The following is a 20,855-nucleotide window of genomic DNA, read 5'->3' as shown; positions in this document are numbered from 1 at the left end:
AGATTCTTTTTATATAACATTACATCCCTTGAACAGCAATCTAACTTGCACCCTAAAATGCAACCCATCCCCAAGACGTTATTAATTATTTACAATTTACTATGAAGGAAGGGTTGGAATAAAACTATTTTGGGAAAAGGGGGAGATTGCAAAGATCTTAAATATTTGGGTCCTAAAGGATATTCAGAAGCCTTACATTGCCTCCTGTCTCTCTCTCTCTCTCTCTAGATATATATACTCAGGAAATATGCCAAGTATGTGCAGCAGGGGGTGGCATTATCAAGGGGAAGAAAGCAGTCTCCCCCATCCTATGTATCCAACTCATATTTACTAACTCAATTCAAATCCATCTTCTCAAGAATATCCTTAGGCTGTAGTAATTTCTGTCTCCCCTGAATTTCTACCACAGTTTTTGTAGATATTAATTTCATAGGGCATAAACTCAGAAGCACCTTTACTTTTTGTAAGTGACCTTAATTTTTTTTAATTAATTTATTTATTTATTTATTTATGGCTGTGTTGGGTCTTCGTTTCTGTGCGAGGGCTTTCTCTAGTTATGGCAAGCAGGGGCCACTCTTCATCGCGGTGCACGGGCCTCTCACTATCGCGGCCTCTCTTGTTGCAGAGCCCAGGCTCCAGACGCGCAGGCTCAGTAGTTGTGGCTCACGGGCCTAGTTGCTCCGCAGCGTGTGGGTTCGTCCCAGACCAGGGCTCGAACCCGTGTCCCCCCGCATTGGCAGGCAGACTCTCAACCACTGCGCCACCGGGGAAGCCTCCTTAATTTTTATTTTAAGCCCCTATTCTGCTTAACAGTAGAAATTTTATTCTTTACAATTTAAGGTAAACTTAGTCACTTCAGTGATAATTCAGTCATTTCAGGTTTATACTCAATTCAGTGTTTTCTTTGGCATTCTATCAGTTTATCACGTACTGCCTTATAACTTGTTTTGAACAGCTTTTATGTTTTTTATTATTTGGGATATCTGTGACCGTGAGTTAACTTTTCAGAGCCCTCTAAGTGCATTTCCTGTCTCCCACAGTGCTTCACGTGATGCTTTGCACATCAGCCCACCCTTCAAAGTATGTGCAATAAGCTAGATGATGACCTTTGTAATTTAACACAGAAAAGTAAGATCACTGTATTTGAATTTATATTTTAAACCAAAACTGATGGTAATATAGTCCAAAGTACATAATTATGGATTAGGAGTCTAGAGAGCTGAGTTCTCACTGTAACTTTATATATAACTTTGGGCAAGACACTAACCTCTCAGGACCTAACTTCCCCCTTTAAATAAAGTTCATGGTGCTGGGAGGGGTGGAGGAATTGCTGATACCAAGGTGCTTTCCTGGTCTTCATTCTGTCCCTGGAAACATACCTTTTGCTTGAGAGGTGAGTTTAGAAATCATTTATGGTACAAGGATTTTTATTCACTGCTTTTTTATCTCATACACTCATTTGATTTTTTTAACTTTATGAGTGAAAATTCATAATCAAGAGAAATACAGAATCAGTACTGGGAAACATTATTGGTCTGTCTTAAGAAAAATATTTTAAATAAGTATATTCATTATATGTCCCCTTTCTAGTTTATTTGTTTGGGGCTTTTTTTTTTTTTTCCTTAGAAATAATGTCAAGTGGAGGTGGTCAGCAATCACAGGCTCTTACCAAACCCACTTTCAGTGAGGTACAAGCCTCTGCATTAGTGGAATCGGTATTTGGATTAAAAGTTTCCAAGATCCAGCCACTTCCTAGCTATGATGACCAAAACTTTCATGTATGCATTTTAAGAACCAAAGACACTACAGATGGCCCAAATGAGTATGTCCTCAAAATAAGCAACAGCGAGTCAAGCAAAACTCCAGACCTGATTGAAGTGCAGAGTCACATCATCATATTTCTGAGAGCAGCTGGATTTCCAACGGCCTCCATGTGTCGTACTAAAGGAGACAACTTAACCTCTCTCATATCAGTAGGTACGAGACTACCACTGGTCGTCACCTGTCCATGTGCATTACTGCATTTTGGCTACAAGTAGAAATATCAAGAACAGGTATGTCATTCCAAGTGTAGACAGGGTTACTTTTTCAGCAGTTGGGAGAAGACACAGCATCACCCAAGTAGAGACTGGGGCTGTGATTCAGAAGTGGTTAGAGCCTGGGTCTGGTGTAACTCTTCTGCCTGGGAAGGATCTGATGGATGAACACCTAAAGGGACATGTGGAAACTAAGGGAACTTTTATTTTTAATTAGGAAAATAATTAAATATTTTTATTCATTAGATCAGCTGTATATTTCAGTGCTGTGATCTTGTAGAAAGAACACAGAATCAGCAATTTTAGATCCCAGCTCTGTAATTACTGTACATGTGACCTTGGGTACACAACTTAAATTCTTAAGGAAACCTCATCTGTGAAACTTGGTTCCTCTCAATTCTAAGATGTATCTTTCTTTTTTTCTTAAGATGTATCTAATAGAGTTCTCCAAGCAGCAGTTTGTCCCTAAAGAAGCCTGTGATTCTGAAACACTCATTTCTTTATCATACCTTCCTCGATTTTAAATTTATAAAAAATGTTTTTTAGGCCTTCACTTACCAGAGAAGGTGATTTATGTTTAGAGCTAAGGCCAGCAGACTTGGGGCCACAGTTATGTTAGTATGTAAATGGCTGGTTCCAATGTCCTAATGTCTGTCTGTTGTACCTGCTTGCTTGATCCATTTGGCCCTACTTCACAGAATCCTGCTGACTTGTCCTAGGTTAGCATGTTTTTTCTCTTGTTCTGTATTATTCTTTGCAATAGTAATTGGAAAGGCAGAATAGCTTCTACTCTTTTTATTTTTTCAAGAATAATTGACAGGATATATACTTCCATCCATCTAGATAGCGACTCTGAAATCAAAAGCTACTTGGTGAGGCTGCTGACTTATCTACCAGGAAGGCCTATAGCTGAGATTCCCATCAGCCCCCAGCTATTATATGAAATTGGAAGAGTAGCTGCCAAATTGGATAAAACACTGGAGGTAAGATCTGGAGTTTTATTTTGCTTATAAGAATTTTTTATTTGTTGGTTTTGATTTATTTTACTTTAAATACACCTAGGGCCAGACTCTCTTTTTATATGGCGCCTCTTAACATGTGTTATGAAGGAAATAGGGTAGTAGATGCATACATTTTATGACAGTAAAAGATTTCTTTCTGCCCAGGTCTGTACTTTACTAGTCTACTAGCAAGATTACCTACATCTTTAGAAATCCATGGTATTCTTTATGCTGCTCACTGAAAACAGTCTGCATTCACAAATTAAAACCTGAAGTTTTCATCCAGATAAGACATAGCCAGACCTCTATATGAAGCAATAGCTGTGTTACAAATGGATTGAAATGACTTGTGTTAAGGATGCTGTGGTCCTATAGAAATAGTACCTTGTTTGACAAATATTTTTCCAGACCTACCGAAACATCTTCATTTAATTAACAAATGTTCACTAAGTACCTCTTCTATGGCAGGCACTGTGGGAAAGGTAAAGATTCCCCTGTCCTAGACGAGTGTGTTCCAGGGGGACAGATAGACACTTTCTTGAAAAAGTAAACAACAGTTTGTATGAGTGAAACATTTCCAATTACTCACTAAATCCTAGCCAGTCTACCTCTCAAATGTCTCTACAATCCATCTTCTTCTTTCCATTCCTGCCTCGACTATCCCGCCCTGCATTCAGGTGTTTTTCTCCTTCAATGTATTCTTTATACCAGTTCAAAGTTACTTTTTAAAATTACAGATCTGACTATGTCAGTTCTATAGTTAAAACCTTTCGGTGGCCTCTCACTGACTTCAAAGTAAAGGCCGAGGTCCTCAGCGTTTCTTTCAGACGAGGCACTGTGTGGCCTCATCCCTGCCTCTCCCCTGCTCAGTCTCATTGTCCATGTCTCCCCTTTCATGCTTCTCTTACCACCAGAATAGAACTTCCCGTCATTCCCTGAATGTGCCTTTCTGTTTCATGCATCTGCGCCTTTGCATATGCCATCTTCTCAACCAGTAATACATTTTCCCCTGCTCTGAAAAATTCCTACTTATCCTTCAACACACAGCCCAGGCACCACCTCCTCTGTGAAATCTTCCCTGGACCCTTCTTTCTCTTCCCAGGCTGTACGAAGAGGATCACTTCCTTCTCTTTGCTTCATCAGAACTTGTACATCTTGTCAACCCATATGATTCTGTGGGTTGACTGGCCTCTCTGCTCTTCTTGGTGTTAATTGGGGTCACTCGTGCAGCTATATGCAGCTGGGAGTTCAGCTGCGGTGCTTCAGATCCTCTCCATGTGTCCTCTTCTCTTCACCTGGTGTCTCATCCTCCAGGATGGCCTTGAGCATCCTCACAACACAGCTGCTGTCTTCCAAGAGAGAGTGCCAAGAGGACAAGCCCCAGTGTACAAATGCTTATCAAGCCTCTGCTTGAATCATGCTAGCTCATATTCCATTGGCCAAAGCATGTGACGTGTCTAATCCCAAAGTCAACCGGGAGAAGCTGCACAAGGGCATGCACACCAGGAGGCATGGTTCATAGGGAGCCATCAGGGTAACAGTCTATCATGTATGGTATTGTAATTTTGTTGCTTGTGCTTCCTGTTACATATGCTACATAAGAAGAAATGACCCTCTTAAGAAATTGGTCTACATCTTAATTACTCGTCTTTTATCCTTCATGTCTAGCAGTGTCAAACACATAGTACGTATTCAAGGAGGGCTTCATAAAAAAAAAATTTTAACTAAAAAAAAAAACTTTTGAGCTAGTTCTTAAAAGTTTCAAATCCATCAGTCAGTCAGAGAAAAGGAGGAAGGGTGCTTGCTCAGTGAAAGGAAAGAGCATGAAAAAATCATGGCAGTACAATGACTATGTTCTAGAACCTCTGAATAATTCACTGTGGCTGGAGTATAGGGGTTAAACCTGAGAGAGACAGGGGATAAAGTTGGAAACATAGGGTGGAGTAAGATTATAAAATATGTTATCATATATGACACTAAGGAGTTTGGACTTTGTCTTATTTGCTTGCTCAGTAGGGAGACTTGGTGGGTTTTTAAACAGGAAAAAAAATTCTAATTTATAGCCCTCTGAGGGCCAATATGATAGGTAGATTGGCAGAAAGCCAGAATGCAGGCAGGGAATGCATCTAGGAAGCTAATACAGTAATCAGGAAAAAGCTGATTGAGGGCTTGAACCAAGAAAAGGTTCAAGATATATTTAAGAGACAGAGCCAACCAGGGCTTCCCTGGTGGCGCAGTGTTTGAGAGTCCGCCTGCCGATGCAGGGGACACGGGTTCGTGCCCTGGTCCGGGAGGATCCCACATGCCTCGGAGTGGCTGGGCCTGTGAGCCATGGCCGCTGAGCCTGTGCTCCTCAACGGAAGAGGCCACAACAGTGAGAGAGGCCCGCGTACCACAAAAAAAAATAGAGAGAAAGAGCCAACCAAATTTGGTGACTGATTTAATGTTAAGGGTGTGAGAGAGGAAAGGACTGAGCAGGACATGGACTGTAACCTGGGTCTGCTGGGACACAGCTCCATTCTAAAGTAGGCAGGGTTCTCTCTGGTAGCAATCAAGTGGTTGCCTCCACAGCCTAGAACAAAGGACCAGAGGGAGGGGAAAATGTCAGAGATGGGGTCTAGAAAGTGTTGAGATCTGTGGAAGCTAAGGTTTCCTGCCATACAGGAAAGCAGATCAGCCTCTACGCATTTCACATGTGCTCCATTAGTACCCGGTGGGATCAGCCTGCCTGCTCCCACTCCCTGATTCTGTCCACAGTTTTTTTTTCTATCTGGTTGGTGCTTTAGAGAAAAGAGTAAGGTAGAACCTTAAGGAGAGTTAAGTGAGAGATGAGACAGGGCTGAGAACACTTTAACATTAAGGAGAGTTAAGTGAGAGATGAGACAGGGCTGAGAACACTTTAACAATAAGCTTTAGGAGATTTTTTAAATTCTCTCTACCTTCAGAGACTTGATATTTATAGTCTTCTGGGAACAAGGGGAAAATTCTTTGGTACTTTATAGTAGAAGTGTATTTCTTGTAGGCAGCATATACATGAGTCCTGCTTTTTTATCCAATATGATAATCTGTGACCTCCAGTTGGGATGTTTAGACCATTTACATTTAATATGATTTTTTATATGGTTAGGTTTAAGCCTATCATCTTGATATTTGTTTTCTGTTTGTCACATCTATTCTTTATTCTCGAATTTGCTTTTTTTTCTGCCTTCTTTTGGTTCGTGTATTTTTTTATTTCATTTAATCTCCTTTGTTGGCTTATAGCTATAACTCTGTTTATTTTAGTCATTACTTTAGGGTTTATAGAATACATCTTTAACATCACAGTCTATCTTCAAGTTATATCATTTCATGTATGGTATATGCACCTGACATAGTATACTTCTGTTTCTTCCTTCCTGTCCTTATTCTATTGTTGTCATACCTTTTACTTATACATTGTTATTATTTTTGTTTAAACTTTCAATTATCTTCTAAAGAGATTTAATTAGGGAAAAATGATATATTTGACTATATGGTTACCTTTTCCAGTGCTCTTCATACTTTTTGTAGATCCATATTATTTCCTTCTACCTAAAGGACTTCCTTAATATTTCTTGCAGTGTCAGGCTGCTGGTAATGAATTTTTTTCAGCTTTCTTATGTCTTTGTTTCACCTTCCTTTTTTTTTTTTTTTGGCGGTACTTTGGCCTCTCACTGTTGTGGCCTCTCCAGTTGCTGAGCAAAGGCTCCAGACACGCAGGCTCAGCGGCCATGGCTCACGGGGCCCAGCCGCTCCGCGGCATGTGGGATCTTCCCGGACCGGGGCACAAACCCGTGTCCCCTGCGTCGGCAGGCAGACTCAACCACTGCACCACCAGGGAAGCCCTCACCTTCGTTTTTGAAAGATACTTTCATTGGACATAAACATCTAGGTTGACTGTCTTTTCCAACATGCTTTAAACACATTGCACTACTTTCTTCTCTTGCATTGTTTCTGACAAGAAATCTGCTGTCAGATGGTTCCTCTAAACGTAATATGTCCTCTGTGTGTGTGTGTGTGTGTGTGTGTGTGTGTCCTTAAGATTTTCTCTATCTCTACTTTTGAGCACTTTGATCATGATGTGTCTTGGTATAGTTTTGGTCATGTTTCTTGTGCTTTGTGTTCATTGAGCTTCCTTGAGTGGATGCAGTTGAAGCAGTTTGGTGCTTTTGTGTCTTGCTTTCAGTACTTGCTGGGACCAGGGCTGGGTTTAGTCTAGGGACAATTATTTCCCGCTATTAATGCAAGACCCTTCTGAGTTCTCTACCCAATGTCCCATGAACTATGAGTATGATTGGTGGGAACAGGTGCTATTCCTGACCCTGTGTATCCAAGTACTATTCCCTCTAATCCTTTCAGGTGGTTCTTTCCCCAGCATTGAGTAGCTTCCTCATACTCATACACTGATCTGCCAGATTCTCCAGATCTCTAGAGTGCTTTCTCTCTCTGTAGCAACCTGTTTTCTGGTCATCTATCCTGAAAACTCTAGCAGCTTTGGTCTTCCTAGATGCTCTGCTTCCTCAACTCAGAGAGTTCCCTGGGCTCTGCCTGGGTCTCCCCTCCCTGCGCTTCCACCTCTATCAAGGCCAAAATCCGAAACAAACTCACCTCATTTGTTCTCCATCTCTCAGGGATCCCTGTCCTTCATTGCCTGATGTCTAGTAACTTTAAAACTATTGTTTTATATATTTTGTCCAGTGTTGTAACTATTTCAACCAGGAGGGTAAACCCTGTTACTCCCTCTTGGCCAGAAACTGAAATATATATTACACTCGAAATATTTAGTATTTATTTACCTTTTTATCCCCAAATAGAAATAACTCTTTTTTGATTAAAAGCCCTTTCAGTGACTCATTAAAGAAAGTCAGATTAACATACAAAAAAATTTTAAGTTAATAGTAATCCCATCACCCCAAAATGAGTCACTAAACTATACATTCTGTGAGTCCGAGACCACACTATCCCATAGTTAGTGCTCAGTAAATGTTTGCCAATTGAAAGACTTTTCTCTATGTTGACAATAATTACCATTTCACCTTGCACTCTATTTGTTTATTCAATAGATATTTACTGAGGGTTTGGTTAGTAAATGTTTAAGCATTTCTGTCATAATAGTTTTCAATTAATTTGGGGTAAATCCATTTGTGGACATCCATTAAAAACATCAATTTCTGAACATTAATATAATTTGGATTGAAGTAGGCTCTCCTAATTAAGTGTACAGTTAGGAAATTTTCTTCATATATTACTTTTATTTAGAAAGACCTTTGAATGGATTGGAAGGCTCAGGAAAGTCTCTCTACCATCCTCAGAATCAAATCTACAAAATGAGCTATTGAGATGAGTGTCTGTTACAGAGGACTTTTTTATTACTGATCTTTCCTTCTACACTACCTGTGGCCTTTATTAATATGCCTGTTGCCATTGAGGTTTCAACTTTTGCTGCTAAATTCTGAAATGGAAAATACAGTTCTCAGGGGGAGATAGCACCACATTATTGCCGACAGTGAGTTCTGCTGTGTAGTTAACCACCTGCCACTCTGCTGTGCAACTTAAGTTGTCTCGCAGGGGACAGGGGAGTCCTAGAGGAAACCAAGAGAAGCATTTCCCACTAGGTATTATAATGCATTTTATCATGCTTTATTCCCATTGTTCATCCCCTCACCTAACCTCCCCCCATGGCTTTGCAGGTGGTAAGTTTTTAATTTCTGTATAAGCACTAGGAACCACGGAGTCTGCACAAGATACCACACAGGTGCAGAATTTTAATCCCAGGGGTGTGGCAGAGGCTGTGACTGCTCTGCTGGGGATGTGGCTGGGCCATTGAAGCTTCCAGTGGCTGGGCAGGCCTGGGGGGCCCAGAGTACAAGGAGCCCAGAGTACAGCGCAGTTCTGGTTGTTGCCATAACTGAGCGTTCACAAGTGAAGGGACCAACTGATCTGTACTGGAATTTGGTTGCTGCTTGGTTCACAAATGGGCTGGAGGTCAATCTTAGGAGATTCATTTAAGTACAAGAAAGGAGAAAATATAGGGTGGGCTTATAAGTGTGGTCAGAGCTTTGTAGCAGAGGAAACAAGGTGCTTGAGAAATGGGAATTGGTGTCAGAGGTAGAGTGAGGAAGCTGAAAAGGGGTAGGTTTAGATAGGCTAATAAAGGGTAGTGATTAAACTATCAGAAACTCAGGTTGGTGTGCTAAGGAGCCAAAGGATGGAAAGGCCGGAGAAGTCAGGCACATAAGCTGCAAGGTTCACATTCAACAAACATTTATTGAGAACCTATTATGTATGAAATCTTTATTTCATGTCTTAGCTTATCAACAGATGACCATGAGGTTGGTATTTTTTAAATTTTATTTTATTGAAGTATAGTTGATTTACAATGTGTTAATTTCTGCTGTATAACAAAGTGATTCAGTTATACTTGTGTATATATATTCTTTTTCATATTCTTTTCCATTATGGTTTATTACAGGATATTGAATATAGTTCCCTGTGCTATACAGTGGGAACTTGCTGTTTATCCATCCTATATATAATAGTTTGCAACTGCTAATCCCAAACTCTCAGTCCTTCCCTCCCCCACCTCCTCTTCACCTTGGCAACCACAAGTCTTCCCTCTCTATCTGTGAGTCTGTTAATGTTTTGTAGATAAGTTCACTTTTGTCATATTTTAGATTCCACATGTAAGTAATATCGTATGCTATTTGTCTTTCTCTTTCTGACTTACTTCACTTAGTATGATAATATCTAGGTCCATTCATGTTGCTGCAAATGGCATTATTTCATTCTTTTTATGGCTGAGGAATATTCCATTGTATACATGTATCACATCTTCTTTATCCATTCATCTGTTGATGGACATTTAGGTTGCTTCCTAGGTTGGCTTTAGGTTGCATTTAGGTTGGCTATTGTAAACAGTGCTGCTATGAACACAGGGATGCATGTATCTTTTCAAATTATAGTTTTGTCTGGGTATATGACCCGGAGTGGGATTGCTGGATCATATGGCAACTCTTTAGTTTTTTGAGGAACCTCCATGCTGTTTTCCATAGTGGCTACACCAATTTACATTCCCTGTGAGGTTGGTATTGATACCTGATCTTACTGTTAAGGAAACTAAGATCTGAGATATTAAGTGATAAAACCAGTTGAAACCCAGATCTGTCTGATTCCAAGTCCAGATCCCAAGTATTCTTCCCACTACTCCATACCAGAGTGGGATGCACGGGGTAACAGTGCTACCATTTTAGAAACTGACTCGGATCCTTCCCTGAACGGATGGTTGCTCTATTGCAAACCCAACAAGAGTGTTATATTTTGCCTTCTTTAAAAATAAAAGTAATATATGCACATGGTAAAAGTATCAGTACTGAAGCAGTACTGAAAGGTGTAAAATGAACCTTTTTTCTCTCTACCATCATTTTCATTATTAGTTCCTTTCCAGTCCTACTCCCCAGAAGTCACAACTCCTAACAGTGTTTTTCAGTGCTTACTGTGTAGAGTATTTTTGTGATCCACAGTGACATTTAACACAGCAGATGGTCAGGAGATTCAAAACCATGTCATGTGAGGAACAACTGAAGGAACTAGAAAGGTTTACTCTACAGAAGAGACTGTGGGGCAGAAGTGCTGTCTTCAGATATCAAGAGGACAGTCATGTGGGGGAGAACTAATCCTGTTCCCGTGGCCCCAGAGGTCACAGTTGGAACCCATTGCATAGACACTATGGGAGAGGCAGCTTTTAGCTCTGCAAAAGAGAGAACACAGAGCCATCTCAATGAGGGTAAAAAGTACCTCCTGCAGGAAGTATTCAAACAGAGGTTACATGACCACTTAGCAAGGACATGATAATAGTAACAGGAGCATCAGGGGGAGGTTTTCAAACTCCAGGTCATGAGAGTGGGTGTTAAAATCAATTTAGAGGAACATTTTTAAAGAAATAGAATAAAGTGAAAAATCTCAGAATACAGCACATGTAAGGTTGTAAGTATTGTTACAGAAACTTTTTTCCCCTAGGTGTGTGTTACCTGTATACCAGGTTGCAATGTAAAACGTATTTCTTACTGCAAGTCATGGTCAAAAAAATTTGAAAGCTACTCCACTGGGTGGAAACCAAGACCCCTTCAGGCACTCACTGTGTGAAAGGGATCTGGACTGGAGTCTGCAAACCCGGGTCCTCCCTCAGCCCCATAGTGGCAACTCATCATCCTTCTCTGAACTTTTCTTCATTTGTGCAATGATGGTCAAAGCCATTTAGAACTTTAGATAGAGTGGTCAACATCTAAAGGCCTTTCCAATTCTAGAATTGTCTATGCTAAGAACATTCATTTATTCAATAGATATTGCTTGAGCAGTGCCTTCTATGTGCCAGGCACTGTTCTAGACGTGGGGATACAGAAGTGAACAAAACAGGCCCAAAACAAGCTCCTGACCCTCATGGAGCTTACGTTCTAGCAAGGATAACAAGGTAAGTAAGGGAATCATGGTGACTGTTAGACAGCATTTTGTACCAAGTGCTTACAAAGAAAAAAAAAGCAGAGAGGAGGGATATGAAATATTGGAGAAAGGGTTGAAATTTTAGATGGAGTGGTCAGGGAACCCTCCCCCAGAAGGTGATTTCTGAGTAAAGACCTGGTGGAAACGAGGGCGTTAGCCATACGGATTCCTGGGGTCCCCAGGAGGAAGAAACAGCAAACGTAAAAGGGTGGGAACGTGCCTGGCATGTTCCTTGAACAGCAGGGAGGCCAGTGTCAGTGTGGTTACAAGAGAGTGAAAACAAGTTGTTGAAGACGAAGTCGGAGAGGGAGCAGGGGGCCCAGCACAGAGTTCTTTAGAGCTGCCTCCATTCCTTTGGTAGGCTGCAGATGGTGGCACCTATCTTTGCCCAGTTGTGAGGATCGGGGAAGATGGGAATGTGTTCTCAAAACTATGAGATCCTCTAGAAATATGATGTTATTACCACTTTGTGGATGAAGGTCAATGGAGCAAGTCAGTGACCATGAGAGAATGCCAGCTCTTTCCCTAAGGCACACCCAGCCCACCCTTTGGAGGGTGCGGACCTCTCCATAGTGGTTGTGCTGTTAAAAGTCTAAGAGTTTCTTTGCTTTTGATTTAGAAATTCCATCACCCAAAGTTAAGTAGTCTTCATCGGGAGAACTTCATCTGGAATCTGAAAAACGTTCCTCTTTTGGAGAAATACCTGTATGCCTTGGGCCAGAATCGGAATCGAGAGATTGTCGAACAGGTTGTTCAGCTGTTCAAGGATGAAGTAATGACCAAATTAAGTCATTTTCGAGAATGTGAGTATCCCCCCATTCAAATCAGTATTTTTCTTGATTTTTAAATTGTCAAATTTCAAGCCATCAGCAAAGTATGGAGGTACAACTTAGCTTTATCAAATCTTAAAACTTTGTCAGATTTGCTCCTGTTGCTTTTAAAGAATAATACTTTCACTTCCCTTAAAATTGCTACATTTGAAGCCCCTGTAATCCCTTAAAATTGCTACATTTGAAGCCCCCTCTAAACTTTACATGATTCTACCTCTCCCCTCCGTACTAAATTTGCATATGTTTTAATATTACTACATATGTATATATTCATAAATTACCTACAGTGGTATTTTGCATGCTTTCAAACTTTAGATAAATGGCATCACGCTGTATATTATCATTCTACAACCTGCTTTTTTATTCAACATTGTTTTTCAGATTGATCCATTTAATATGTGTAGTTCTAGTTCATTTAGTTGGTTAGCTTTAACTGCTGAATAATATTCCATAGTGTGTGTGTGTGTGTGTGTGTGTGTGTGTGTTCCACAATTTATTTTAATGTAATTTTTTTGGGTCTATCCTCTTGGTAATGGAATTTTAGTTGGTTCCTTTTTCTTTTTCTGTATAAATGATGCTGCAATGAGCAATCTAGGGCATATCTCCTTATGCACATGCACGACAATTTCTTTAGGGTGTAACAAACCTTCTGACCCAGAATGAAGTACTGGTCAAAGGGCAAGGAACTGAGGGGGCATTTCTAATAAAGCCGAGGATAGGCTTTGAACATCCTTTTTGTCCTCTGCTTTCTGTAATAGTCAGCTCAGGCTGCCATTAAAAAAACACAAATGACTGGGTGGCTTAAACAACAGAAATGTGTTTCTCATAGCTCTGGAGACTAGATGTCTGAGATCAGGGTGCCAGCATGGTCAGGTTCTAGTAAGGACTCTCTTCTCTCTGTGTCCTCCTCACATGGTGGAGAGAGAGCCAGCAAGCTCTCCAGTATCTCTTCTCATGAAGACACTAATCCCATCATGAAGGCCCCACACTCAGGATCTCCCCTAAACCTAATTATTTCCCAAAGGCCTCATCTCCAAATACCATTGCACTGAGGGTTAGGGCTTCAACATAGATTTGCAGGGAACTCAGGGTGGGGGGGGTGAGCGGGCACAGTTCAGTCCAATAGCACTTACTTTGTGTAAACACAATGTGGTAAAAAAAAAAAAAAAAAAAGTTGATCTTTTTCCCCCTCAAACCTGTTTCCCCCTCCCAGTCATCTTCATTCCGTTAAAATAGTATCCACCATTCGCTTAGTTAATCTGACCAAACACCTACAAGTCATCAGCTTGACTTTGTTCTTTCTCCCACACTTCACATCCAGTCAAATTCTATCAGTTCTAACTTCAAAGAATACCCTACTTCTAACCCTGTTCCCCACATTTACTACCACCACTTGGTCCAAACTACCATCATTTCTCAAATGGATTATTGCTGTAGCCTCCTAACTGGTCTCCCTGTCCCGTCTCCCTGCAGTATATATTCACTTGTGTCTTAACCTTTTTTTTTTTTCTTAATAGTACTTCTGTAAGATTATCCATGTTGTTGCATGTGGCTATAGCTTATTTTTAACTTTTATTACTGTAGAGTATGTGATTCATAAATATACCACACGTTAGCTATTCTACTTTTTAAAGATATTTGAGTTCTTTCCAGTTTGGGTCTGTTAAGAACAGTGCTCTGTGAATATTCTTGTGTCTCTTGCTATACATGTTCATGAGTTCTTTGAGTATATGACTTCATGAGCTCAGGGGTAGGATTGCTGAATCATAGTTCATGTCCATTTTCAACTTCAGAGATAATGCCAAACAAGGTGGCATTATTAATGCCAAGGTGGTTGTATGACTTTGTACCACTACTAGCAGAGAAAAAAATTTATATTCCTCTACAACCTTGGTACTATCAGACTTTAATTTTTGCAAATCTGATGTGTGTGTAATGGTTGCTTATTGTGGTTTTAATATACATTTCCCAATTATTGGCCATTTGGATATATTCTTTTGTGAAGTGCCTATTCAAGTCTTTTGCCTGTTTTTCTATTGGGATTTTTTTTCTCATTGATTTTAGAAGTTCAAAATATTTTCTGGATACAAGCCCCTGGTTGGTTATATGTGTTACAAATATTTTGTTCCATTCTGTGGCTTGTCTTTTCACTCTCTTCATGATATGTTTTGATGAATAATCCTTAATTTATTGGTTTAAAATATATCAATCTTTTACCTCATGGTAAGTGTTTTCTGAAAAAAATTTTCCCTACCTGTGGTCATGAGATATTACCCTATATTATCTTCCTAAAGTTTTAGTTTTTTGCCTTTCATAATAGGCCTATAATCCATCTGGAATTTATTTTTATATATGGTGTGAATTTTTCTTATGGCTGATAAATTTTCTCACCAACATTTATTGAAACGCCATGTTTTTCCTTTTGTTTTCCAGTACTACCTCTGTTGTAAATCAAATATGTCTTTGGACTCTATTTTACTCTATTGGTCTATTTGTCAGTCTCTGCACCCATACCACACTGTGTATCAGCTAGGCTAGGTCATGCTGCAGTAACAAATAACCCCCAAATTCTTGTGGACTATAATAACAAAGGTTTATTAGTTCCAACTCAAGCTGCAGGTCTATCATGGATTCACTAGGGCTCTGTGTTTTCTCACTTTGGGATTTAGACTGATGGAACTTTCATCAACTGGAATGTTGCTATGGGGAAAGAAAATGTAGTAAATTGTACGCTGGATCTTAAAGCTTCTGCCCTGAAGTGATGTCATTTCTGTTCGTATGTAAGTGGCCAAAAAAAGCCGCACGGCCGCATACAACTTTTGGAGAAGCAGGGAATTGCAACCCAGCATGTTCCTAGAAGGAAGATAAGTGGAATATTTTTGAGCATACCTAAAGATTACCATAGTATCTTAATTTCTTTAACTTTTTAAGTCTTCATATCTGGTAGAACATGTCCTCCCACCTTCTTGTTCTTCTATAAGAGGGTCTTGAGTATTTTTGGTCCTTTACATTTCCATATCAGTTTTGGAATCAGCGTGTCATGTTTAAAGACAAATTTTGTTGAGATTTTGGCTAGATTTTGGCTAGAATTGAATCTATATACACATTTGGAGAAAATGGGTATATATATTTCTATTATAAGATCGAGTAAGATAATCCATGAACATTGGTCTACCTCTCCATTGATATAGATCAATAAAAGATATATACGATGAAATTTTTGATTGTCCTTTTACTGTTGACTTCTACTGTAATTGTATTATGGTCAGAGAACGTATTTTGTATCAGTGCTTTCGAGTAGAATTTTCTTCAATGATGGAAATGTTCTGTATTTGTGATGTCTAACACACTAGCTTTTGTGTGGCTACTGAGCACTTGAATGACTGGTGCAACTAAGGAATTGGATTTTTTATTTTATTTAATCTTAATGAATTTAAATGGTAACTTGTGGCAAGTGGCTACTATGTGGGACAGAGCAGCTCTATATGATTTTAGTACTCTGAAATTTGTTAAGATTTACTTTATAATGAAGCATTTGGTAATTTTTAAAAAATGGTCCCTGTGTGCTAAAAAGAATGTATTTAGTAGGTGCTGGGTACAGAGTTATACATATGTCCAGTAGGTCAAATTTGTTAATCATGTTGTTTAAGTTTTCTATACTGTTATCTTTTTGTCTGCTTGTTCTAATAATTATTAAGAAAAGTATATATAAAATCTCCCAGTCTGATTGTGGATTGTCTATTTTTATTTGTATTTCTGTCAAATTTTGCTTTATATATTTCAAGGCAACATGCATATAAAATTTGAATTGTTGTCTTACTAGGAAATTGTATCTTTTATCAATATAAAGTATCCTTCTTCATCTCTGCCATTGTTTTCTGCCTTAATGTCTACTCCATCTGACATTATATAGCTATCCCATCATATTTTTGTTCTCTTGATTTTTTTCTCTTTTCCATTTTTTCTTTTCCTTTTTGCCCTTCTTTTGAGTGAATTGTTTTTGTGCTAATTATTTTTGTCTTTTTTTTCTCTCTCTCTCCCGCAGTTTGAAAATTATATACTCTCTATTCTTTGAATGATTACCTTAGGAATTCTAACATGTGACTTTAACTTATCAAAGTCTGATATTATTCAAGACAATACAAGGACCTTAAAATACTTTCATTCCATTTATCTCTTTCCTGACTCATATGCTGCTGTTTTAGTAAACTTTAATTCTATATTTTCACCACAAAAGACATTATTATTTTTGTTTTAGAGTCTAGTTTATTTAGATTTACTTATATATTCCCTTTTTATCTTCCAGCACCCCAAACCTTCTGTCTGGAGTTATTTTATTCCTGCCTGAAATACAACCTTCTGAATTTCCTTTAATGCAGTTATCTAATGGTGAACTCTCTCTGATTTTGTCTGAAAATGTTTTTTATTTTGTCTTCGTCCCTGAGGAGATTTTCACAGCCTATAGAACTTTAGATTTCATGGGTTTAGAATTTTAGAATTCCCCTGTCTTCTAGCTTCCATTGCTGCTGAGAGGCCAACTGTCAGTCTGTTGCTTTTGTCTTTTTCTCCTTTGGGATGCTTTTCAGATGTTTTCTTAAAATATTTTTTTTTCTTGATCTACTCAGGTTTCTCAAATCTGTGTGTGTACATGGTCTTTCACCATTTATGGAGAATTCTTGCCTCTGCACCTTTCTCTCTTTTTTCTCCTTTTGAGACTCCAATTAAGCTCATGTTAGACCTTCTCACTGAATCCTCTGTGTATATTACCTTCTCGCGCACACGTGTGTGTGTGTGTGTGTTAACCTTTTTCTCTGCCCGTGCTGCATTTTCAACAATTTTCTAGTTTATCGATTCTCTCTTTAGCTATGTCTAACCTCTTAAACCCAACCATTGTGTTTTTAATTTTTTCATTGTATTTTTCAGTTTTAGAAGTTCTTCTTGATTATTTTTCTAGAGTAACTGCCTTGTGGCCAGAGAACATACTCTATATCAGCACACAGGGAAATAAGGTATCATGAGCAAGAACAAGAAACTGACTATAGACACTGAACCAAAGACTTCAGTAACTCGAATGATCAGGCATAGAATATAGTCACACAGCAGCCTGGTTTGGCATTTGGTTTTAAGGCTATATTTTTGTCCTTCTGCCTCCTTTGACCTGCAGTAGTCTAAACAGTGGGTTGTAGCAGATTTTGTCATCCTTTTAAGAGTTGGGAAGCCCTCATCACTGCCTCCAGCTTCATGTGGTGAGTCTGTTTCCCAACCAGCAGGTAGCATTTTAAGTTCCTTCTCCCAAAGGGGGAAAGCACACTGCTGATCTGAACACAATAGACAAGCCTGTGGCTTTATTCCTGCTCTGCTTGTGCTTGGCATTTCTATTCTGTTTTTAGTGTATAAATCTATCTTGGTTTTGAGGCTGGCTGTATATTTATTGTTTTCTCTTTTTACTTTTATCATTGCTATGTATATTGGGGTTATCAAAGAATGAATTCACTCTGCCATCTGGATCAGAACTCTTTCTTTTCTTTCGTTAATTCTCAAATTCAACAACTTTTGTCATTTTATTCCAAGCATTGAGTAGCTGTATCATTTCTTTTTTTTTTTTTTTTTTTTTTTTTTTTTTTTGCGGTATGCGGGCCTCTCACTGTTGTGGCCTCTCCCGTTGTGGAGCACAGGCTCCGGACACGCAGGCCCAGCGGCCATGGCTCACGGGCCCAGCCGCTCCGCGGCATGTGGGATCCTCCCGGACCGGGGCACGAACCCGTGTCCCCTGCATCGGCAGGCGGACTCTCAACCACTGCGCCACCAGGGAAGCCCTGTATCATTTCTTAATAGGCCATTGGACATGTGAAGAGAAGCAACAAAATGAGAGAGGTTTTTGCATATACAGATTGCATTAGTGAAGTAACATTTCATTGATTCTAAAATGCCATTTGACTGTACAAGATATCCAATTACTTTATGAACCTCTAGAAAGAAAAAATATTGCCAGTAAAACTATGACATGGCATCAGTTGTATGATGAACCCCAAAATCAGAAGCATGTAGTTTACAGTAATATTCATTGCTTTTACAGGCCACCAGCTGTGCCATATCACCTAACATGAATTACACAATACTAACTCATATAGAAGAAATCAACATTATATTTAGAAGCTAATATTGTGGACTTTATATCATGTACTTATAAAGTACATGACTAACTGCTTCAGTAGGCGTGGACATCCCCATCTCCTCCTAATCCTCACTCAGAGGTTTATTTATTTATTTATTAAATAAATTTATTTATTTTGGCTGCGTTGGGTATTCGTTGCTGCACACGGGCTTTCTCTAGTTGCAGCGAGCAGGGGCTACTCATCGTTGCAGTGCATGGGCTTCTCATTGCGGTGGCTTCTCTTTTTGTGGAGCACGAGCTCTAGGCGTGCAGTCTTCAGTAGTTGTGGCTCGCGAGCTCTAGAGCACAGGCTCAGTAGTTGTGGCACACGGACTTAGTTGCTACGTGGCATGTGGGATCTTCCTGGACCAGGGCTTGAACCTGTGTCCCCTGCATTGGCAGGCGGATTCTTAACCACTGCACCACCAGGGAAGTCCCCTCACTCAGTGGTTTAAATCAGTGCTTCTCAAACTATCCATGGTAAAAGTTTGGGGTTTTCTCCCAACCCACTGCAGCCTGATACATGGCCCTACTATTCAAGATTAGTTCACGGCTCACACCATATATGACTTACCATGCACATTTGACAACACCCAAACTGGCCTATACTGTTAATGAGATAAGGCCCCTGTCATACTCTTTGATGAAAAACCACTATGAAATTATCTAAACAGTCTCAATTTCTGTTTTTATTTGATGCAGACTAATAACAGTTTGTGGGCCAGCACTAGCCACAGGCCCCCCACTTTGAGCGGTACTGTCTTAAAATAACACCACCTATTCCAGTAATCAAAAGACTGGGGACATTCGGAATTACCTTGTCATCAGAAATTTCTTTTAGAAATCCTAGGTTAAAATAAAGGCACATCTGGTTCATTCTAGGACTCTTTGCTTCTTATAATAATATGAATAGGCACACACGTAGGTGTGTGTGTGTGTGTGTGTGTGTGTGTGTGTGTACAGTTCTTTCCCTTTACTTGGCTCATAGCCAAAATCAGATGTTCACAATGACTACAGTCTCCATCTTCTGGTCTTGTATTGATGAGAAACAAAAGCAAAAACAACCACCAAAATTAACTGCTTTTATCCTTTTCAGAGGAAATTATTTTATTTCAAGAAAAAGAGGGATTAGCTCTTTATCTCTGACTGCTTATCAAATTATCTGAATGTCCATACCTGAGGAAGAGAAATGGAAAGAGAATGAACTAGGGTATTGAACAACTGTTTTTACTTGGCTTGATTTTTCTCCTTTCAGGTATCAATCATGGAGATCTTAACGACCATAACATTTTAATAGAGTCCAGCAAGTCAGCCTTTGGAGATGCTGTATATCAAGTGTCTGGGATTTTAGATTTTGATGACATGAGCTATGGCTACTATGTGTTTGAAGTGGCAATCACCATCATGTACATGATGATTGAAAGCAAGACTCCTATACAAGTAGGAGGTCATGTCCTTGCAGGGTTTGAAAGTGTAGTCCCACTGACACCTGTGGAGAGGGGTGCTTTGTTTCTACTTGTTTGCAGTCGTTTTTGTCAGTCACTTGTCTTAGCTGCATACTCTTGCCAGCTATACCCAGAGAACAAAGAGTACCTCATGATTACTGCAAAAACTGGGTGGAAGCACTTACAGCAAATGTTTGACATGGGCCAGAAAGCTGTAGAAGAAATCTGGTTTGAAATTGCCAAGTCCTATGAATCTGGGATCTCCATGTGACCAGATAAAAATGCACACTAACTTGGGTAATTAAAAACCAGTAGGACCAAATCTAATTCCATAAAGGGTTTCCCTGCGTAATTAAAAATGAATTGATGAAACATTGCAATGCACATGAAACCACTAAGGTCTTCTAGCAATTTCATGACCATTTTTTAAACCTAAGAAAGTACTACATGAACAAGCATGTCTTTCTATGGGTCTCACTTGCCTTGTGTATCAAACATGTAGAGTGATATTCTGAATCGGATAATCTCTCAAGGTCTGTTGCAGCCCTGAGATCAATGATTTTTTTAAACTTTGAAAGGAATATATATGTATAGACATATTCACATATTTTAAATAAGTGGATGTAACACACAGACCTAGTTAACGTATCACCAATTCTATGAAGCCTTCTCCCATCTCTTTGTTGTCCAGAATCCCATTGTACCCTGTCTTCTGTATGGCATATCACTTGGTATCATGGATGATGGCTGTGTAGTCATCTAGCCTAAGAGCTATTTGAGGTCAGAAACCATGTAAAACTTTTTTTGTCTTTCATCCCTTTTTACACCTGGTATAGTGCCTTTCCCATGGTCTTTAAAAATATTTACAAAATTAA

At 39.4% G+C, this 20,855-nt stretch overlaps 1 protein-coding gene across 1 annotated transcript; it reads left to right on the top strand.

Annotated features, from left to right (window-relative positions):
- Window positions 1–1,631: 1,631 nt before the first annotated feature.
- HYKK (hydroxylysine kinase) lies at window positions 1,632–20,251 on the top strand. Its single transcript, XM_065872755.1, has 4 exons — window positions 1,632–1,977; window positions 2,880–3,019; window positions 12,171–12,354; window positions 19,791–20,251. Exons 1-4 carry the CDS (start codon window positions 1,632–1,634, stop codon window positions 20,249–20,251), a joined length of 1,131 nt encoding a protein of 376 aa, XP_065728827.1.
- Window positions 20,252–20,855: the final 604 nt, after the last annotated feature.

Source organism: Phocoena phocoena, chromosome 2 (assembly GCF_963924675.1).
Source record: "Phocoena phocoena chromosome 2, mPhoPho1.1, whole genome shotgun sequence".
Taxonomy (NCBI): domain Eukaryota; kingdom Metazoa; phylum Chordata; class Mammalia; order Artiodactyla; family Phocoenidae; genus Phocoena; species Phocoena phocoena.
This window is presented reverse-complemented; position numbering and strand designations above follow the sequence as displayed.